This window comes from Ipomoea nil, unplaced genomic scaffold (genome assembly GCF_001879475.1).
Source record: "Ipomoea nil cultivar Tokyo-kokei standard unplaced genomic scaffold, Asagao_1.1 scaffold0465, whole genome shotgun sequence".
Lineage (NCBI taxonomy): Eukaryota > Viridiplantae > Streptophyta > Magnoliopsida > Solanales > Convolvulaceae > Ipomoea > Ipomoea nil.
The window spans coordinates 2,844,361-2,867,547 of NW_017616893.1; the positions used below are offsets into that span (position 1 = coordinate 2,844,361).

The 23,187-nt window shown below is 33.1% G+C and overlaps 2 protein-coding genes across 3 annotated transcripts; one reads left to right on the forward strand and one right to left on the reverse strand.

Annotated features, from left to right (window-relative positions):
* The first annotated feature begins 7,355 nt into the window (after positions 1-7,355).
* On the forward strand, positions 7,356-11,520 carry LOC109173021 (S-type anion channel SLAH3-like). The gene is made up of 4 exons (XM_019322278.1): positions 7,356-7,498; positions 7,844-8,158; positions 9,584-10,354; positions 10,993-11,520. Exons 1-4 carry the CDS (start codon positions 7,412-7,414, stop codon positions 11,377-11,379), a joined length of 1,560 nt encoding a protein of 519 aa, XP_019177823.1. The 5' UTR covers positions 7,356-7,411; the 3' UTR covers positions 11,380-11,520.
* A 4,831-nt stretch (positions 11,521-16,351) lies between these two features.
* Positions 16,352-17,261, reverse strand: LOC109173092 (probable membrane-associated kinase regulator 6). Of its 2 annotated transcripts, XM_019322350.1 has the most exons (3): positions 17,106-17,261; positions 16,600-17,027; positions 16,352-16,497 (listed from the first exon to the last, which is right to left on the reverse strand). In XM_019322350.1, the coding sequence occupies exons 1-3, from the start codon at positions 17,210-17,212 to the stop codon at positions 16,487-16,489; spliced, it is 546 nt and encodes a 181-aa protein (XP_019177895.1). In that variant the 5' UTR covers positions 17,213-17,261; the 3' UTR covers positions 16,352-16,486. The 2 variants fall into 2 exon arrangements, with proteins under 2 accessions (XP_019177895.1, XP_019177893.1); XM_019322348.1 differs by having other exon boundaries at positions 16,600-17,261.
* Positions 17,262-23,187: the final 5,926 nt, after the last annotated feature.

The window sequence follows — 23,187 nt, forward strand, 5'->3', positions numbered from 1 at the left end:
CAATGGTTGTGGCGATGGTGGTGGTGGTGGCGGCGACGGCGATGGTGGTGGTGGTGGCGGCGACGGCGATGGTGGTGGTGGCGGCGGCGGCGGTGATGGTGGTAGTGGCAACGACGGTGGTGAAATAGGATAAATTTATATATAAGATAAAAGAATTAGGTTAAAGAAAGGGGTAAAAAAGAAAATAGATTCTAAAATCTATTCATAACCGTTCAGTAATAGGCTAATACCAGGGGGGGCCCTAGTAATAGCTATTGCCTTAGTTGAGGTAATAGGATATTACCAGGAATATTATTCCTAGTAATAGAAATGGTTACCAAACAAAGGAATAGGCCTATTACTGGGAATGCTATGCCATTCCCGGCCTATTCCGTGAACCAAACGGGCCATAAGTGTTAGATCTTAAGCACAAACTCACGCACATTAAGTACAAAACTCACACACATTAAGCACAACCTCACGCACATTAAGCGTAAAACACACGCACTTTAAATATTAACTCACAGACTTTAAGTTTCAACAACTATTGACATTAAGCACAAACTCACGCACATTAAGTACAAAACTCACGCACATTAAGCACAACCTCACGCACATTAAGCACAAAACTCACGCACTTTAATTATTAACTCACAGACTTTAAGTTTTAACAACTACTCACATCAAGCACAACCCCACGTACATTAAACACAAACCTCACGCACCTTACGCACAAACCTCACGCATATTAATCACAGATCCGCTCACCTTAATTTTGACCTAGATGCAAAAATTACAAAATTGCCACCGCATTTTTTTTTTAAAAAATTTGGTAATCCTGGACGTTGATTTAAACGAGATGAATGGCCCAGATTAAACCGCACAACCGCACCTGGGCACCTTAACCGCACCAGAACCTAATTATATATATATATATATATATATATATATATATATATATATATATATATATATCGGTTCTCGTGCGCGTGAGGGTTTCAGGTGCGGTTGTGCGGTTTAATCTGAGCCATTCATCTCGCTTTAATCAACGTCCAAGATTACCAAAATTAAAAAAAAAAAAAAAAAAACGCTGTGGTAATTTTGTAATTTTTGCATCTAGGTCAAAATTAAGGTGAGTGGTTTTGTGATTAATGTGCGTGAGTTTTGTATATAAGGTGCGTGAGTCTTGTGCGTAATGTGCGTGAGTTTTGTGCTTAATGTGCGTGAGTTTGTGCTTAATGTGAATAGTTGTTAAAACTTAAGTGTGTGGGCTTTTGTGCTTAAGGTGCGTGAGATTTATTCTTAAGGTAAGTGAAGTTTGTGCTTAATGTGCGCGGGGTTTGTGCTTAAGGTGCGTGGGGTTAGTGATTAATGTTAGTAGTTGTTGAAACTTAAGTCTGTGAGTTAATACTTAAAGTGCGTAAGTTTAATGTTTAATGTGTGTGAGGTTTGTGCTTAATGTGCGTGAGTTTTGTACATAATGTGCTTGCGTTTGTGCTTAATGTGAGACATTTTAAAATCTTAAGTGTGTGAGTTTTGTGCTCAATGTGCTTTGTTCTGTGCTTAATGTGCATGGTTTTTATACTTAAGGTGAGTGCTTTGTGTTCTTAAAGTGCTTTGTTTGTGGACTTAAGGTGCGTGGTGATTTGTGTATTTAAGGTGCGCCATGTTAATGCTTAAGGTGTGTCCAACCACACAACCGCACGGGAAGCATCAACCGCACCTGAACCATTCCCTATATATATATATATATATATATATATATATATATATATATATATTCACTAACTTATTATTATTATTATTATTTGTTAGGATAAGCATTTATCACTACACTAAAAGCTATAACTCACAATGAAAACATAACTTTTTTTTCTTTATACACCACTACCATGCACATTTTCGAGAGGGAGGGTGCTGGACTTATTGGGATATTCAATTTAGAAAGAAAGAAAAATGCAATAAGTCAGCAAGCCGCAAGAAGGCAAAGACACTATTTCAATTCTATTCTATATACCTCTGCATATAGATTGGATTGTCGAAGGCGAAAGCATTATTGGTATCTCTCTTCCCATTTTTTAAGGAAATAGATCGACAAAGGCTTGGAGAAGTTTGATTGAAAAAGAAATAGACGTAGATAAGGAATTCGAAGAAGATTGAATCCGTTGGAGGTGTAATTAGGCCAGGGAAGGGCCATGGCATTAGGATTAGGAAAGGGAAAAGGTTATTACAATATTTCAAGACAGTTCCATATGAAAAATGACTTTTTGGTTCAAAACAATAATTCACTGGTTCGCCCAACAATCCTTTAGCCACGAATTGTCATGGCTTTTAATAACTCATTTAGCTTAATCATGCTCCACAATTGTTTGGCACCGACGCTTCCTCCTTAATTTTTGTCTGCTTCTGGCCTTCTCTTTCCTAAACATAAAATTCTTTTCAAGAAACTAATCAACGATTTGAAGAAAAAAAAAAAAAAATCTTCAAATCGTTGATTAGTTTCTTGACACAAAAAAAAAAAAAAAAAAAAAAAAAAAAAAAAAAAAGAGAAGATATATCCATGCATGTTTAAATTGAATCCCTAGTTTTTACAATCTTTTCCCATCATTAAATGTGTCTTTAATGTTAAAATCATATACTATATGCAGGTTAATTACGTCATAAGCCATTAGGCCATCACTATCTACTATGATAAACATGGTAGACAATACCCAAAAACAAAAATTAAATTAAGAATCATATATAATAGGTGTTGCAATAAGTTTTACTCCATTTTTAAATTCTGCATGATATAAACATGTTGGGATTTCAAATATTTGTCAATCGTCGTCAATTAGATTCTCGGAGAAAATTCATGCATTGGTTTTGAGTACACCTGAAATCTGCTACAGTATTTATTTATGTAGTTGTCGATTGCATGTTGACTAATAATACATAGACATCAGACGTACCGTGATTTTTAATTAATCAAATATCTCATCTGTCTTCTACAGTCTTTATATAGTCCATGTTAAGTTCTATTATATATACTCTTAAATTTTATTTCCTTAATTTTACTTTCTGATTTAACAAATAAGGATTAATTATTTTTAGAGTTAATACCTTCAATAGTCTTTCGAGTATTAGCGATTTACCCGCTGTGGTTATCCGAGTTTTGAATGACCTCCAATGGTACTTCATATTTTAAAAAATAACCACCTATGGTCCTAATTCTTAAAAAAATCTGAGTTTAAAATGACCACGAGAATTCCTAAAAGGACCCTGGGTGGTTACTTTTTAAAATATGGAAGACCATTGGAGGTCATTCAAAACTTGGATGACCACAGCTGGTAAATCGTTAAATACTCGGAGGACCATCGAAGATATTAACTCATTGTTTTTATAATGTAAATTTACAGAAAGTATTTACATTAAGAACTTATAAAGAAGAATAAAAATTGAGAGTATAAAATCGATCAAATATTTTCCTATTTCCAGCTGACAGATATTAGGACTACTTTTGGTCCCAGCCATGTGCAGCAAGTTCATGTTATTTTTTCTTAATGCTTTAAATTTTGTATTTTATTCCTCGACCTTATCACCTTATTGATTGCTTAGTTTTTAGTAGGACCAATTTATTTAAAAGAAAAAAAAAATAATATTCCCTTCCTCCTATTTTATCTATTTGGTTCAGTTAATTAAAAATAATGGACTGAAATTATTTTTAATTCAATTTTTTATAATATTAAATTTAATAGTAGTGTATAAAATTTAATTTATATATTTAGAAATTACATTAAAAATACTATTAAACACAAAAAATTAAATTTAAAAATAATTAAAAATTACTAAAGAAAATAAGCAATGCTGAAAGAGTTAGTTTGACCAGTAAACAGAATTAACAAAATGAGACACAGAGAATAATAAATAAAGATCATGTCTAATAGTTCAATTTGAACTCTTTTTTTTTTTTTAATTATTAAATAAGTTTAAATATAAAATAAACGTGTAATAAAAATCTTTAGTCAATTTTGGACATTAAAATAAAATTATAAAAATTATTTCACATGCATGAGTCTTGGACAGTAAAATTTATCTCATATCTTGAGATTTAAAAATAATAGGTTTCAATTTTGGATATAGTTTGCCCAGAAAGCAATTACGAGCACTATTTTTTTCTATGTCTACTTAGATAAAGACCTCTATAATAAATATTTGATCAAAAAAAAATTCACAAATCCTATGCCAATCTCAAAAGGATTGCTATGATATGTTAATCCTTGCAACATTGATATGTCAAATTAACAAAGTTCCTGTTTATTAAATGGCTATTAGTTGATACATTAGGTGATTGTAGAAAGATATTTGGTAAATTAGTTGTTAGTTGATAGTTGTTTGGTATAATTTCTTTCTCTCAAAAAGTTAATTGAAAAGACTGTTTTGAGAAGTTTTTTGAATTTTAGCATTTTGGAGTTTATTTTTAACCAAGTTAAACAATTAATAGTGATTAAATAAGTCAAAATTGGCTAATAGGTTAATATTTTACCAAACAGGGCCATATTGTTAGAATCCTCTTTTGATTAAATTTACGATTTTAAGATGTTGAGTCTATCTTTAAATATGACTAATGCAAAATCATTCTTCCAAAACTTCACCCCTATGACCAGTTGAGCTGCCCATGCGGGCACTAATGCAAAATCATATTGTTTCACAAGTGAAACTCTATATGCAGAATATTACAAAGACAAAATTAATAATTAAAAGACTTCATCAACCTTCTAGACTAGTCATCTTGTATTCCAATATTAGCAGATGACAAAATCATACGGAGTATTAAGTAGTGTGAGCCTAATTGTACGTCTTCTAGGCTAGTCACATTGTATGCCAGTAGTAGTACATGAAAAATTATACTCTCTTTGCTTTTGTAAGAATATACTCTCTAAGTTCTAAACCTATCCTACTTGATAATGTGTCTGGTCATTGGAATGTTTTTCCAATAAGGCCTAGAAGATCTCAAATGAAGTCTTTAGGTTACTAATGACTCATGACTCGTGAATGACGTCTTCAGTTTCTATCTTTAGTGTTATATTAGCTAGTCTACCAAAAAAAAAAAAAAATTATGATCATGTCATGACGGGATGCATGATATAGTTATTTTAAATGTTATGTGCATGGGAGGTAGAAGTGAATTATATCATGCTAGTTTGTCTGAAGTAAACAAGTTTTGAATATTTGATGATGATGAACTCTCATAAGTTGAGAAAATAGATTTTAGAGACCTTAAATGGTCTCATCATCTATATATATATATATATATATATATATATATATATATATATATATATATATATATATATATTTCTATTTGACATTTAACATCTCTAAGATTGCTCATTACCCTTATATTTTCATTTAATGTGTATGTTTTCCCTATTTGAACATATTTGTTACTATTAGATGATTGCACATACTTATAAAGTTATAAGTACTCCTCCATATATTGCGATACGTTTTAAAATTTAAAGACCCAAATTTTGTTAAATTATGACATTAAGTGATTCGGTCACTTTGGACAAAATATGATGAGTCATATTTTTATTAATCTTGTTAAACATCATATATATGTCAAAGATTAGCTTCCCTTCACATAAGTATTTTATAAACCATCGAGTGAAGGGAAATTTCTAAATTATCTCTTTTAATTTCTTGTTGGAGCCGTCCTATTTTACATACTATTAGTTTATCCAAATCTGACTTACTGCTTATCATGTTTATTCATCGTACCCTTACACCTAGCACGTGGTTTCAAATAAAACATTCCCCCCTCAGCATTTTATTATTAGTGTGCAGTCATTTTCCATGTATCAACACCCTAATGTATGTCTAGGGGCTATAAAATAAAACTAGGTATACATGTTAATTATAAACCTCCATTATTTGTTATCAAAATACTTAAAGCCCATGATAGGGGATCAATAAATACATTGGATGCATGTTTTATGAAGATCATTTCATGGCATTAGGTGAAGATATAAGTCTAAATTTAATGGAATATCGAGAAATTTCATATAGTAGAAAGATCTCAGTATTTAAATCTAGGTACTAGTTAGATTGAACTAGAAATTCATAAGATAATCAATTTGCAACTTTTAGCAAATAATCTGTCAAACATATTTATTGATCATAAAAGAGTGACTAGGCCACATACATATACCTTAGCTTCCCAACTTGGACCAAATATATCTGATCTGATCTACTGATGCTTCTTGACCCCAGAAGGGTGAGAGACTTATCACTGTAAATGATAAGAATCTGGAGAAAGCTAAACCTAACAGAGAAACTTCGTCACTCTTGAAATCTCTGGAAGAATTAGGTTTTGAAGATGTTCGTCTAGAAGATGAAAAATCCTAGTAAATTTATAGGTGCACCAAATAATTATAATACTAGGGATGTGAAACGACTAGATCTAAATATTTTTGTGAAATGGCTCTAATCTTGTTGACTTAAAATTGCCATGCATGAACTTTTATGAATATGGGAGAAATTCAGGAAAAAATATTATAGTTATCGACAACATTGTACTACTATCTTTACAATTGATCTTGTTATATAATAATCTAGATCTAGAGTTAGGCATCATTAGTGTCTTTACTATTTAATATATAAAGGAGCAATTAACACATAACTCAGCTCTCAAAAAGAAATGTATTATCTCTATAGCATGTACACCATTAAATGTTCATTAACCTGTAGGTTACAAATAAGTGTTTGTACTAAAAACAAATAAGAAAAATGATGTGGTATGATATAAAGCGAGATTTTTAACTCAAGAGTTTACATAAAAATTCATAATTAATTTTGATCAAATATACCCTTCCACACGTAGTTGTAAAAACTTATAATTGATTTTGATCAAATATATACCCTACCACTCTAGATGACATTAAATTATGCTACTTAACATGATTTTGATCAAATATATACCCTTCCACACTAGATGACATTAAATTATGCTACATAACATCTTTGGCATTGAAAAATAAATTTATATATGAAGTTAATTAATATCATTTTCATGTTCAATATTTAAAAATGATTCAGTACATCGATCAGTACATGTGTTTAGTTGTCGTACATATATTATTTTTCTTCTTCTCCCATCTATTATTTTTCTTGTCTGCGACAGAAACGTACATAATATTAATCAAAGTGTGGAGAGGGAGCCTGTTTCCAGTTTGCTCGATCACATACACCTAATAATATATGTGTCTGCCATGGAGATCAGATGTCACCTTCGTAGAAGGTAGCTTTAGCCATCCGCCTCTCTGGTGGTTTGGCTGCTGGCCTGCCACCGCCACCGCTTTCTCTTTTTGACCACCAACCTGTAACCACCCATACTCGATTGCCTTAAATTCCTGCACTCTATCTGGTTATTCTCTCATCACATCTATCAATGGAAACTCTTCCTTCACTCATTCGTCGCGTTAGTGTACATGAAGTGGATGGTTTTGATAGCATTGAAGAGCATGGTGACACAAAAGTAAGTCAATTTTCTCTGCTCACTCCATCAATTATATCTATGTAGAATCAAGTGTTTATCACTGTATATTTGTCAAAAACTATAGCTCGAGCTTGTGGCAGGGTTCTGATACCCCTTGTTAGGATCAGTGGCTTATCATTACGCCAAAAGCAATAGTTTAGGACGCAACATTATTTCCTTATAGACCGCCATTACAATTTCAAAAGACATCATCCCTAATCGTCAATTGATGAATTTGGCTCTTTACTGGCCTCTGCCCAACATTTAATTTTATCTCTTAGCTTGTTGCTGATTTAGTTGGAACCTAATTACAATGGTGTGGTGATGTTGTGTGGCCATTGCCAGAGAATTAGAGATGCTGCTGCAGCGGAGAGTGGGGAAGCTAAAATTCTTCATTCTGTTTCTATCAGCATGCCGCCTTCTCCTGTTGGAACAACGTTAAACAAGACTCCCAGGACTAACAAGATGAAGGATAAGAGGTTTGATTCTTTCAAGACTTGCTCTGGAAGGTTCGAGAGACAATTCTCCAATTTACGTGGGAAGCAGCGCCAATCACAACAAGAAGAATCAGATGGATCGGAACACAACATTGAAATTGAAACTATACCTGTGGACAGATACTTCGATGCCTTGGAAGGCCCAGAATTGGACACCCTTAAGGTACTTTGTACGAATTTTTGATACAATGATGTTCTGTTAGTTCTTGCTGGACGGAGGCCTGTAAAGGACTAACTCCATCAATCACTGATTAGGGAATTGTCAATCGTTATGCTGTGCATCCGTATGCACCATGCATGGTGCATATGGATGCCAAAATGATGTCGTTTTATTAAAAAACGCGCGTCTCCCCTTTAAAAAAAATTCAGGTTCGATTCCCAGCAACAACATTATATTGTTCATTCATTATGGAATTATAGTTCATTGATTATGGAATTATAGTTCATCGATTATGGAATTGTAGTTCATCGATTCTGAAATATTAGTTTATAGATTATGGAATTTTAATTCATTCATTCTGGAATTTTTAGTTCATAGATTATGGAATTATAGTTCATCGATTATGGAACTATAGTTCATCGATTATGGAATTATAGTTCATCGATTATGAAATTATAGTTCATCGATTATGGAATTTTAGTTCATATGTTGTTGCTGGGAATCGAACCTGATTTTTTTTTTTAAAGGGGAGATGCGCGTTTTATTAAAACGACGTCGTTTTTGCATCCGTACGCACCATGCATGGTGCATACGGATGCACAGCATAATTTGCCGGGAATTGTTAGCAAAGGTTGATAAAGGGTCAAATCTAGCACCCTACCTCTTTAAAATGTGATAGTGCCTTTGAAGGCCCAGAATTGGACACCTTTAAGATATGCAATACAAATTTTGGATAGATGATGTTCTGTTTTCAATTTGTTGGGCGGAGGCCTCTAAAGGGTCATGTCCATCAATCAGCAATCATTATTGCATAGATCATGATCCACACAATTGTGTGGACCATAAATAAAAAGTACATTTTTAATATATTAAGGATACATTATTTATGTACATAAAGTACATTTTTAATATACTGAGGGTACATTATTTTATATAATGTATCTTCAATACAAAAATAATGTACCTTCAGTACAAAATAATGTACCCTTAGTATATTAAAAATGTACCTGATATTTATGGTCCACACAATTGTGTGGACCATGACCCATCAATTAGTGGCTAGGGGGCGGAGGCCCGTAAAGGACCAAGTCCAGTACTTTGCCTCTAAAAAATGTGATGGTACCTTGAAAGGCCCATAATTGGACACCCTAAAGGTACGTAGTTAAAAAATAAAAATAAAAATAAAAAGAAAGGTACATAGTACGAATTTTCAATACAATGATGTTCTGTTGTTATTGTTGGGCAGAGGCTTGTAAAGGGCCAAGTCCATCAATCAGTGAATCAGTAGCTTGGGAATTGTTGGTTGGAGGCTAATAAAGGATAAGTCTAGTACCTTAGTCTCTCGAAAATGTGATGACTCCTTCGTTACTAGTTATAGTTTTTGACATAATGGTAAGCGTTTGATTTTATTTGTTCTGTTTCTGGCAGGCTTCCGAGAAAAGCGTTCTGCCGGAAGACAGGACGTGGCCGTTCCTTCTCCGATTTACCATCGGATCTTTCGGTATCTGTCTCGGCGTCAGCAGCCAAGCCATTCTATGGAAAGCACTTGCCACTTCTCCTTCCACCGAATTCCTCCATATCAGCCTGCATGTAAATCTAGTCCTCTGGATCATATCCGTCGCGCTTTTCTCCATTGTCGCTTTCATCTACGCTCTCAAAACCATTCTCTACTTTGAAGCAGTTAGGCGCGAGTATTATCACCCGGTTCGCGTCAACTTCTTCTTCGCCCCATGGATCGTGGTACTGTTTTTAGCCCTCGGGGTTCCCCCATCCGTGACTGAAAACCTGCATTCCTCGTTATGGTACGTGTTTATGGCGCCGATATTTTGCCTGGACCTTAAAATCTACGGGCAATGGATGTCGGGAGGACAACGTAGGCTGTCGAAAGTGGCCAATCCCTCCAACCATCTCGCCATTGTCGGGAATTTCGTGGGGGCTTTGCTTGGCGCAACAATGGGGCTCAAAGAGGGTCCTATTTTCTTCTTTGCTATTGGATTGGCTCACTACATAGTTCTATTTGTGACGCTATATCAGAGGCTTCCGACAAACGAGACTCTTCCTAAGGAACTTCACCCCGTGTTCTTCTTGTTCGTTGCTGCACCAAGCGTTGCTTCCATGGCGTTGGCTAAGATCCATGGCTCTTTTGACGATGCATCAAAGATCGCTTACTTCATTGCCTTGTTCCTTTATTTCTCTCTGGTTAGTATTATATTGAGATCAATTCCTAGCTAATAATAGAATGAATCTCAATTGTTAGGATACTTGCCACTAGTCTAAAAACTATAACTAACTCACAACGAAAGCTTACTGTTGGACTTGACTCTTATTCGACCTTCACAGCACCTACCAAGTTAACTGCACAATTTTAATTTTATTTTATTATATATACCGTCACATTTTCGAGAAGCATGGTGTTAGATTTAGCCCTTCACCAGCCTCGGTCTAAAATTCTCCAGCCACACCGGTCTTAGCCTAACAATTCCCTTCATAACACCTAGTAATTCTAACTTTATTTCCTTATATACCGCCACATTTTTGAGAAGCAGTGCTAGATTTGGTCCTTCACCAGTCTCGGTCTAAAATTCCCCAGCCACCTGAACTTAACCCTTCAACAATTCCCTTCACAAGACCCACTGTCTTAACTGTTGCAACTTTATTTCCTTATATAGTACTCCGTAACACATTTTCGAGAAGATGGTGTTGAATTTGGTCCTATCACCTGTCTTAATTCGCCCAACAATCCCCTAATTATTCATTGCTAGACTTGTCCTTTTACCGGCCTCGGCTTAACAATAGTGATATAGATTGGGCTAATAATTGTTGTGTTTTGGTTGCAGAGTGTTCGCATAAATTTCTTCCGAGGATTCAAGTTCTCATTGGCATGGTGGGCTTACACGTTCCCCATGACCGGAGCCGCCATTGCCAGCATCAGGTACTCCTCCGCCGTGACCAACACACTGACAAAGTCTCTGGCTGTGATCCTCAGCGCTGTTGCTTCACTCACCGTAGCCCTGCTGCTGGTGACCACGATCGTCCACGCATTCCTTCTCCGGGACCTCTTTCCCAACGACATTGCCATCGCCATCACTGAAAGGCGACCAAAATCTCACCCCATATGGAAGAACCACAGAATATCAGGCAGCTGCTCGGATATGTACCTTAAATATGCAGACACAAAAGATGTTGAGACTCCTGTCTCTACTCGAAAAGTAGTCCCTCAATGAACTCAACCTCAAACATGGATTCTTTGATTCAGTTTTCGATTGTACTGTTCAGGAGTGTTAGTCAAGGGAGGGACTTCAATCTGTGATCCAGTTCCAATGATCTTGATTTAAGCAGCAGATCAGATAAACACTTAAGGGTGTGTTTGGGAATCGGAATTGAAATCAAATACTTGATAATATTAATGAATTTTGATGAAAGTATTTAGCATGTTTGGTAGTAAGGTGAAATTAGGATGATTACCAATATTGTTGTTTGGTTATGTATGATCCTATAATGAAAATAAAGGTTTTAAAAATATAACAAAAAATCAAGACAATTTATTCTAATATAAAAACATCCAAAGCACCAATATAACAACAAAAATAAAAACAAAAACCTAAAAGCACTAATCCAAACTTAAAAATCAAATTAGTGAAATTATTACCAATTAGGAGGGGGAATGGAACCCTTATTTTGTTAGGGGATGATTTTTCTAGTTAAGGGGTAATCAAATCTCATAGTAATGTTCTAGAAACCTGTCAACCAAATAATAACAATGACTTTAATTCCAGAAATAGCTAAACCCATTAACTAAACACACCCTCATTCTTCTAGGTAGTATTTGTTCTACTATACTTTCTTAATCTTTTTCTGTCCATAATAGTAAGCAGGATGTAAGATATTTGTTTATTCTTAAAAATACAAATAATTTCAATTTTTTTGTCCCTCGAATAGTACAGTAGACCCAGAATTAAATTTAATCAAATAATTCACGGACTTAATCAACCATATATAGACTAAAAATGTCATTTTTACCAATTTGATATACATCCTTTATCACGATCTGCTTCATATGCATACGTTTACCGGAAATATTTGGATAAAAAAGGAAGAAAGAATGTATCATTATTCATCAATTCGTTTAAAATAATTTTCTCAAATGTTCTACAAAATAGTAACTCTAGAGTGAAGACTGAGTACGTGTATGTGCAAAGCTGAAGCATTACAACTTATTGGATTCACTGCTAAAAGTTGATATAAAATGTTGATACCCAATGTCTAATTTTCGATTAAACTTTCATGAACAGTTTGCAATTGTTCTTGCACAAACAATGCGTGTGTCTTTCTTCGAATGACACCACTTCGTACCCCAAACCACTCTTTAGTTTGAATATTATCTTAGTCAATGTTGCAAAAATCGCTAGGCGCCTAGAGACTGCCTAGAGCGCCTAGACGGACACCTAGGGCGCTTAGGAGGCTGACCGCCTAGCGCCTAGGCGCGATTTTTGCAACATTGATCTTAGTGATGCAACCAATTCTATTAGAAGGTTGGCGGCGCTTGGATTGCTTTGGGGTTTCAGTTGACACTGATTCCGTATCTGTTGGCTCCTTATACCCCTGGCGTGAACAAACCAAGTATTTTTTTAGAATGGCACCATGTTTGTTCTTTTTATCAGTGTTGCGTCGCACATCAAAACCGGCAACTGAAGCATACTTGAAATAGAATTCTATTCCGGCTTCTAATGTATCAATTTGCTGCCCAACTACTGGTTTGAGGGATGGGTCACATACTGTTAACCAATACTCTGTAGATCCTGGAGATATATCCATGACACATATCTCTACATGGGTCCTGCATTTGTGAAAGAAAAACACATATAATTCCACAAACTCATCTATACACAATTCGTTACATTTAACTTCACCCGTTTTACAGCAGTGGCTTGCACAAAGTTAACCCCATCCAAAGATACACATACTAATTACTACACCGCCAATCAGTCAGTGGCTCGCACAGAGTTAACCCACCCCAGCACACACCTACTAATTACTCATCACCAATCACTTATTAGTCTCTACACTCTGGTTTGTACAACATTGTTACCCTTACGCTCACCTGGAGATACTTCAAACAATAGCACATAGTTTATTACATTGCAGCACACACATTCATATTACTGTAACGTATTCTGACACTCGACTAAATGCATGTAGCCACACACGTTCATATTACTGTGATGCAGGTGTGTACAACGTCATGCTACACTATATGCGTGCCTAAAAATTGTTGAACAATGAATGCACACAGTCGCACACACTGCAATAAAATAAAACTCACACCCTACATGCCCCATCCCGTGCGGCTGCACACATTTGCACACACCACCCAGTCTGAAAGCACACGCTCCACACAGAAACTACCGAACCACAGTAGTAACAGATTGACATAGCATTTGGCACACGTCTAACAAGGCATTAAATGCACACGTACGCTGTAAGCAGCAAAATCAACAACATAAACGGAGCAACACTTACCGCTGATTTCTTCATCCATTGATGCAATCTGGAGCGCGACAATGGATGTTTGTTTTTCATACGACTGCTCCATTTTTTTTAAAAAAAAAATGAAATTATAAAATTCTTGCCTACTATGGATAGAATGTCTTTAAATTAAGAAAAGATTCTATTCCATTCATAATGAAATTACAATGTCCCTTTATGTATTTAATAATATATCCTTATATAAATGAGCTTTTTAATTCAATCATTTCCATTAAATACAATTATTTGGATGGTTGAGATGTGATTTAATGATCTCATCTATAAGGTGGTTTCATAGGATCGAACCTCTATAAATTAAAGTTTAAGTTTATGAATATATAGATCTAGAACAAATATTATGAATATAATACATGATAATTTTATTAAACATGGAACGCTAAAATACTTAATATAAAATGAAGTCATTTTGGACCAAAAGTCAACTATAGAACGTGGATCTTGGTTCATCATATAATTTGGAGTTCTACTACATGTACTCCTAAATCTTACTCTCTAAATTTTACTTTCTAATGTGACAGGTTCCGATAAGTTTTTTTTTTTTTCATGTGAGTCCCAATACAAGTATTTATATCAAAATTTTGTGTGTGAAAATCCAAGTTAAAAATAAAAAATGAGAGTAAAAATGGTAGTAAACATACCATTTTCCTATAATTTGCCTTGGCAAGTATCATAGGCTAGTCAATCAAGCTATTGTTTTGGGCCTAATAAGGGCATCCCCAATAAGGGATTCAACACCACATTTTAGAATAGTAAAATCTCCATGGGTTGGATTTTGACAAATGAGAAGGCAAGACTTTAACAAAAATTTTCTCCTGCTATTTGCAAATTCATGTCAGAAAAACCTGTACTTTTTTTGCTTTGTTTTTAAAGCTGGCCAACCAACGGCTAGGCCAGCTTCTTTGTTCTATTTTTTTTTTTTTTTTTAGTTTTGTTAAATTCTATTATTAAATTTGTATATGATAAAATTATAATTTAAAAAATTAAAAAGTTTATAATTATAAATTTATTTTAATTTTGCTAAAAATTGTAATAATAATTTTTATAATATTATTTTAATTAAGTTTCCAACAAATGAAAGTTTGCAATTTTATGTGTGTGTGTGTGTGTGTATATATATATATATATATATATATATATATATATATATATGTTATGTATGTTAATTATTTATGTTTATTTTACAATTATAAATCAAATAAATAAATAAAATATTGAGATAAAATGGTGGGTCCACAAAAAGTTTTGAAGAACTTAAAACTAATGGGAAGAAGAGATTTTGTGATTGAGTGAGATAGTGGATAATGAGTTGGATGTTGGGACCCACAAAAATCTGGAGTAAAATCCCCAACTATTGAGGATGCCCTAAGTAGTCCAGAGTTATTTATTTATTTATTTAGCAGTAGCTCGAAAAGTGTCTTTTGCAACTCATTTTGTTATTATCTAATATATATTGAGTTAATACCCAAAATCGTCCTCGACTATAGTGGTTTTTCTCAATTTCGTCCTAAACGACTTTGGTGACCTAATATCGTCTTAGACTTTTGTGTTTCGCTCAATTTAGTCCCAGACTTTTGTGTTTTTGCTCAATTTAGTCCCTCATTTGTTATTCTGTCCATTTGGTGTTAAATAAATAGATAATTCAATAATTTTAATATTGGCATCTCTTTACTCATAGACATATGAACTGCGAAATCTCTTTTTTTTTTTTTTTTTTACGAATTACTCCCAGAATTACTCCTAAAACTGCGAATATAAAATTTGATTTTCAGGTCCGGGAGTAATTCTGCGTGTAATTCGTACAAGAAAGAGGAATTTCACACTTCACAAGTTGAAAGTAAAGAGAAATCAATATTGACATTACTGAATTGTCCCTTAATTTAACACCAATTTGACGAAATAACAAATGGAGGACTAAATTGAGCGAAACACAAAAGTCTAGGACGATATTAGGTCACCAAAGTCATTTAGGATGAAATCGAGAAAAACCACTATAACCGATGACGATTTTGGGTATTAACTCAATATATATTTTAACTTTCCTTTGTTGCAAAAAAAAAAATAATAATAAAAAAAAAAAGAAGTAAAAAAAAAGTAAAAAATAAAATAAAATAAAAACTAAAATCCCTAATGCCTATTTTTATGATGACTCTGGTCTAACAAAACTATCAATATTAATATATTATAATATTATTAACATAACTATTAGGCATAAATATTATTATCATTATGAATTTCATCCCATGAATCATATAGTGTTAGTTTGATTACAATAGCAATTAGGAATAAAGTACGAATTCAAAATACATTATTTGATAGGAAGTAATAGAATTTGAAGAATAAGAAAGGAAGAAGTGATATAAAGATTAAAATACTTTTATATAATAATAATAATAATAATAATAATAACATAAATTTCTTCATATTTTCATTGTAATCCCCTGCTGAATTAGGAATTTTTTGGAAGATGTGTTATGAATTACAATTTCTTCTAATCAGATAATGTAATTGACATGAATGATAAATTTCATTGCAAACGAATTAAAATTCATGTCAACCAAACACCCCATAACAATTCTTCATCCACAACAGTGTAGGAAAGGCAAAAAGTATTTTCAAAATCATTTCTTTTCCCCAGAAAATGCATGCCAATTGCCAAAGTGCCATTTTTTTTACTTCCCCAAGAAAACAAATCAGTACAGCACAGTAGAGAAGAGAAGAAAAAAAAAATTGACGGAAACGGCCTACTTATCATCTTCACATGTCCCACACTCTCATCTCATCTCATCATTTATCCCCTGCAAATCCACAATATATAATTTCAGATGTTATTATCCAGGAAAAGATAATTTAATTTTCATTGAAATATGATAATCAAAGACAAAGATGAGATATATTACCAACGATGGTTCTCTTGCAATGCAGAACCGCCTCGTGGATCGAGCTCTCGGAGTCGCAAGACCGGCGCCAGTTATCATCAGAGTAGGCCGCGCCGGTTGAAACCGCGCCGGAAAATTCATATCTCTTCCTCTCCTCCGCTCTGGAGCTTCTCCGTCCGTAGGCGAATCCGAATCTCCGCAGTTTCACACAAATCGGCCTAATTACGTCCAAATACCGGCGGAAGATCCGCCTGGATAATCTCTGGCATCTTTTCAGCGGGGCGCAACGGATTTCGTCGGATGAACGGACCTGATCTTGTTTGGTAGGTTGTTGAGGCGAATCGAAAGCGCGATCGAAGGAGTCGGACTTGATAGGTTGGGCGAACAGAGGCACGAGGAAGCCATTGGAGATGAGCTCATCGGCATGAAGGAGCGCCAATGGAGATTCCGACACCGGAAAGTCGAAGCTGCTAAACTCCGGGAGGCTAACGCTGAAGAATCTCTGAGAAGGGGGGAGTGTAGGATCCATTTCAATGAAGGAAGCTTCATCGGAGCCCCGGAAAGAGCCTTCCGGATTCACCGACCAGCTGTGAGAGAAGCTCTCAATGGAGAGAGAGTGAGAGGAGGTTTCCATGGCTTTGAGATTTTTAGTTTGAATGAGTTGTTTTATGAAATATAGATCAGAGGACATAATCACTGTCTTTCTTTTTAATATTTAAAGATGATATAACACTGCACGGTTTTGATCTGCGAAATTGGTAGAATATTTTTTTTTTGGGAAAAGAGTCAAATAGACCACCGGACTTTACTTTAAAAATCAATTAGACCCTCAAACTTTTAAAAGTTATAATTAGATATATAAACATGTCGATTTAGTGTATCAAGACCCAAATACCTTTTAATAACCTGTAATAATTGGTCACTAAATTGTCCGGTCATGTTTCGGTGACGAAAATCGATGACGAAGACTAGTACATCGCTGGAGAAGTGTTGGTCGCCTTCTCTGACAATTGAAATAGCGACCAAACTAGTCGCCATCTCCGAGGGACAGAGAAGGCCAGCAAACCTAGTCGCCATCTCCGTGATGGAGGAGGCGACCAAACCTAGTCGCCTTCTCAGTCCCTTGGAGATGGCAACCAAACCTAGTCGCCTTCTCCAACAACAGAGAAGGCAACCAAACCTTCTTCAGCGACGTGTTGGTTGTCGTCATCGATTTTCGCCACCAGAACACTGTCGAACAACCTAGTGACTTGTTATTACAGGTTGATAACAGGTATTTGGGTCTTAATTCACTAAATCAACATGTTTGTATACCTAATTGTAACTTTTAAAAATTTGCGGGTCTAATTGACTTTTTAAATAATGTTTAAGGATGTATTTTACCTTTTTCTTTTTCTTTTTTTCTTTCTAAATTTCAGTTGTGGTTAAAAAAAGTAATAAAACGTGATACGTGCAAGTGTTATTAGATAATGTTTGATTAAAATTATATCACATAATTTTAATAATATTATTCTTAAATAATGTTGTACATTTTATTTTATCCGATCCGAACAAAATTGTATTCATTCCATTAGTTTTATTTCTATTTAAATTAATTATAGAGTATTTATTGAAACTATTATTATGACAATCTAATTAATTATATTATATTTTTTTCTCAAAATTATTAAGTCACGTATTTGAATTACTTTGTTTTTTCCATTATAAACATAAATAATATGACAATATTCAATTTTATATTCACCAAATAGGCAAATAGTATTTTTTTTTTCTTTCAAAATATAGGGTATTCACAAGTAGTGTATAACTATAATGAGTAAAAATAATATCTTAAAAATATTTTATTGATATCTAATTTAATCTTTCTTTAATATTTTTTATGTATTTTAATTTTAGTTTCAAACTTTCACACATTAGGCATAAAAATTTTAGGTAATCTCACACATTCCTATTTGTAATATGTAGTAGCTAGACAAAATATAATGCATTTTTTATTCTCATCGTGATGTCGCTTGGAGGATGTCCCATTCGATCCACTTGGTCATTTCGTGATTAACTTTTTTAGTCTAAGTATTTACGACTTTGTTCGGTTCCTGGTAATTGATAAATACTCTGAAAAGAAATCTCTCAACCCATTTTCTATAGCTAATTATTATATTTATTTAGGGATGTGAAAAACATACACATATATTATATATTATATTTGGTGAAGATCCATGATGATATGGACAAATGCAATAAATAAGTGAAAATGAAAGAACCCCACAATGAGAAGTACTCATGCATCTTCCATTATGTTGCATCAATTGCTTGCTCTCTAACGCTTTTATTTCTATGGTTTAATTACCCTAACCTTCTCTAACAAGCTACTTACACTACACCTACGTGTCATTGCACCCAATGATACTATATAATGCTAAAATGATACTCAAGACTCCTGTAATTTTTCTGCGCTCATTTTGAAATGTAAAATATTAATTACAAATTTTAGTACATAATAATAATAATAATAATAATAATAATAATAATAATAATAATAATAATAATAATAATAATAATAATAATAATGCAATTAAATATAGTTAAATAGATGATAAATATAATTTATCAAATATGTAAATTAATGATGAATTTGGTTAGTACGCATTAATATAGTAAATACTGTTTATTACTAAAATTAATAGCATGCATGATATAATATGACATTTATGGGTATTAACTATTTATGGATTAATTACTTATTTATGGTAAGTATAACTGTTATTTTTAATGATAAACATAAATCATTAAGGAATTTTATTTTATAATTTAGACCCCAAAAATTATGGTAATTGACAATTAAATGAAAATAATTAACCATGCCATAATTATATATCTATAATAAATTACGAATCAGGTTACATGGACTAAAAAATTTCACTAGCTTGACAATATAATCATATTGTTTTTTTTTTTTTTTAAAGAAAGTAAGATGGGTCAACTAATTTATGAAAACCAACGAAGATGGTAAAAATTTTATGTGAGTAATTTTGATTATTCATGTAACTTTATCCATAAATTACTTTGCAAAAATCATGGGTTGATATTTAATCTGCAACCAACATTTTTTTTTTTTGTTTTGTTTATACACATTAGGTATCCTATCATAGGCTAAATTAATTCTAAACTCGTAGAGCCCCTGGCCAAGAGCTACTAAAAGAGGTAAATCGCAAAATTAATCTCCAGACTCCAAGTTCCCACCCCTACCTGTAAACTCTACGTACAATGGATCTTCATCTCCTCTAATCGGTCAAAGTCACCCAATGACGACCCCCAGGCCCCAAGTTCCCGTGGGATTTATAAATGAATGTGCATTATTTGCAATGCAATGTACTACTTCACATGCATAAAGTGATAAAACTATGTACATATATAATTGATGAGAATTAATTTGAATTTACTCTTATAATATAAAGTTTTTGTTTTTATTTCATGCAAGAATCATATCTCTCACTTGAATCATCTATGTGTGTTGGTACTAGGCTATAGTATCCCAACAATACAATTATTTAGTAATAAATAATTAAATTAAGATAATAATAAAAAACAATGTTTATATATTGTGTGTTTGATGAAAATTAAAGAATTGAAGCTAAGGCAAGTTCATGCATGCTAACAAATATTCCATGCCACTTTAAAATAATGCAAGCTAGAATGATCAGAATTAAGCCATATGCTTTCACACTCCTATAGTACGTACTCCAACCATCATATCACGAGACTGCACCTTCGCCATTGTAGACAAAACTTTTTTTTCCTTTAATAATATAAATTTTGCTTAGCTTGCTTCTTTTGTCATTTTTCTATATCTAAACTACTTTTCGTTCCTCCCTGGAATCCAACTTTTGGGTGTTTTTTTATCTTTTGAAGTGATATTATTATATGATGGATTATATTGGTTCAACATTATATGGCAGATAGATTGTGGGCAATGGTTCAACATTATACTACAACTGCTGCCTGCCCATCACCTTCCAACCAGGGACGGAGCCAGGAATTCCGTTGAGGGAGGCGAAGAAGCAGGGACTGATCCAGAAATTTTGTCCAGTGAAGGCAAAACGTTAAATCAAAAGAGATAATTTGAAAAAAAAATATCTAAGAAATATAGGTATAAATATTATTCGATATGAGCAAAAAAATAAAACCTATCGAAACTTTATAAAAATATTCATAACAAAATATGAAACATAATTAATTTGATAAAATAATTTAAATAAAAAACACATTATAAATTACACATCTTATTATTAATATAAAGAATGTTATATGTGTGTGTGTGTGTGTGTTAAATATTAAAAAAAAAATACTTAATTGTGTTGAAGCCAAAAAAACTGTGAAAATAGATAATTTTTACAAAACGTTAAATCAAAAGAGATAATTTGAAAAAAAAAATATCTAAGAAATATAGGTATAAATATTATTCAATATGAGCAAAAAAATAAAACCCATCAAAACTTTATAAAAATATTCATAACAAAATATGAAACATAATTAATTTGATAAAATAATTTAAATAAAAAACACATTATAAATTACACATCTTATTATTAATATAAAGAATGTTATATATGCGCGTGTGTGTGTGTGTTAAATATTAAAAAAAAAAAATACTTAATTGTGTTGAAGCCAAAAAAATTGTGAAAATAGATAATTTTTACAAAACGTTAAATCAAAAGAGATAATTTGAAAAAAAAATATCTAAGAAATATAGGTATAAATATTATTCGATATGAGCAAAAAAATAAAACCCATCGAAACTTTATAAAAATATTCATAAAAAAATATGAAACATAATTAATTTGATAAAATAATTTAAATAAAAAACACATTATAAATTACACATCTTATTATTAATATAAAGAATGTTATATATATATATATATATGTGTGTGTGTGTGTGTGTGTGTGTTAAATATTAAAAAAAAATACTTAATTGTGTTGAAGTCAAAAAAACTATGAAAATATGATAATACCAAGATTTGAACCCATGACTTTCACTATAACCAAACACACACTTTACCAACTAATCTAGCTCATTTCTTATTAACATTTATCTGTTTTTTTATACTAATACTAAAACTTGTACTATATATACAATATACATACAAAAGTTATATACGGGGTAGGGGTGGGGTGAGGGGGTAGCCGCCCCCCTGCCCCCCCCCCCCCACTTTGGCTCCTTCCTTGCTTCCAAGGCCACCTCTATATGCGAACAGTGCTTCCCCTGCGACCGATGCAGATTTATCATTATGTAAAAATACATGACACAGGGTTCAAAAATGCACCACAACGAAATGCATCAATGCACCACACACCCAAAAAAAAAAAAAAAAAAAAAAGGACCAGACCTAATGTTAGCATTTTCGAACACTTTGTGGTGTATTTATACGTACCAAATGGTGAGTGACCGCATGGAAACCTGACCCTATATATATATATATATATATATATATATATATATATATATATATATATATATATATATATATATATATATATGGGTTCTCGTGCGGTTGACCTTTTCAGGTGCGCTTGTGCAGTTGCTAAGGTGCGAGGTTTTCCTTCTTAAGTTGCGTGGTTTGTGTGTTTAAGGTGCGTGGTTTTCCTTCTTAAGGTGCGTTGTTTACCTTCTTAAAGTGCGTGATTTGTATGCTTAAGGTGCGTCAGTTGTGTCAAACTTAAGGTGCTCTATTTTAAAACCTTAGGTGTGTGGTTTGTGTTCTTAAGGTACTTTGTTTGTGTGTTTAAGGTGCGTGATTTGTGTACTTAAGGTGCGTGTGGTTTAATTTGTGTTCTTAAGGTGCTTTGTTTGTGTGCTTAAGGTGCGTGGTTTGTATACTTAAGATGCGTCATTTTAATGTTTAAGGTGCGTCAACCGCACAACGGCACGGGAAGCCATTTCCGTACCAGAACTCATCCATATATATATATATATATATATATATATATATATATATACATATATATATATATATATATACATACATATATATATATATATATATATATATATATATATATATATATATATCAATGATTAAAGTTAGTATAGGGGAAAGCAAAAAGCTAAGGAAATTACTTTTGTGTATTTTGTGGATGAAATTGAGTTGTGCCACATTATATTGTTGTTGGTGTATATATATTGCATGACCCAAGTACCTGCACGGAGACTGGCCTAACGCGTGGCAATACACAGAAATAAGGAAAAGGGGAGCAAAGCGAGCAAGATAGAGAATAATAATTGATATTTAAATATATATACACACACACTTGCATCATGTGTATCAGTAATAATCTTAATTTCTAACTAGAGTTACAAAACAAGATTAACCGACCTGTTAGACTAACTTGTCTCGTCACCTCTACCTAATAAGGTGGTGGGAGATCGATTGAGGTAGGGATTTTGAGCCCCCTAGGAGGTGGACTACATGGACTGACATTGCAAACATTAATATTAATATATTTTTTCAAAAAAATTAAAATTCTATTTGTATTTTAACATTTGGTGTTTATAATTTGTGTACTAATTAATTTCATTTTAGATTTCCTTTTATACAATTGAGGGAATTG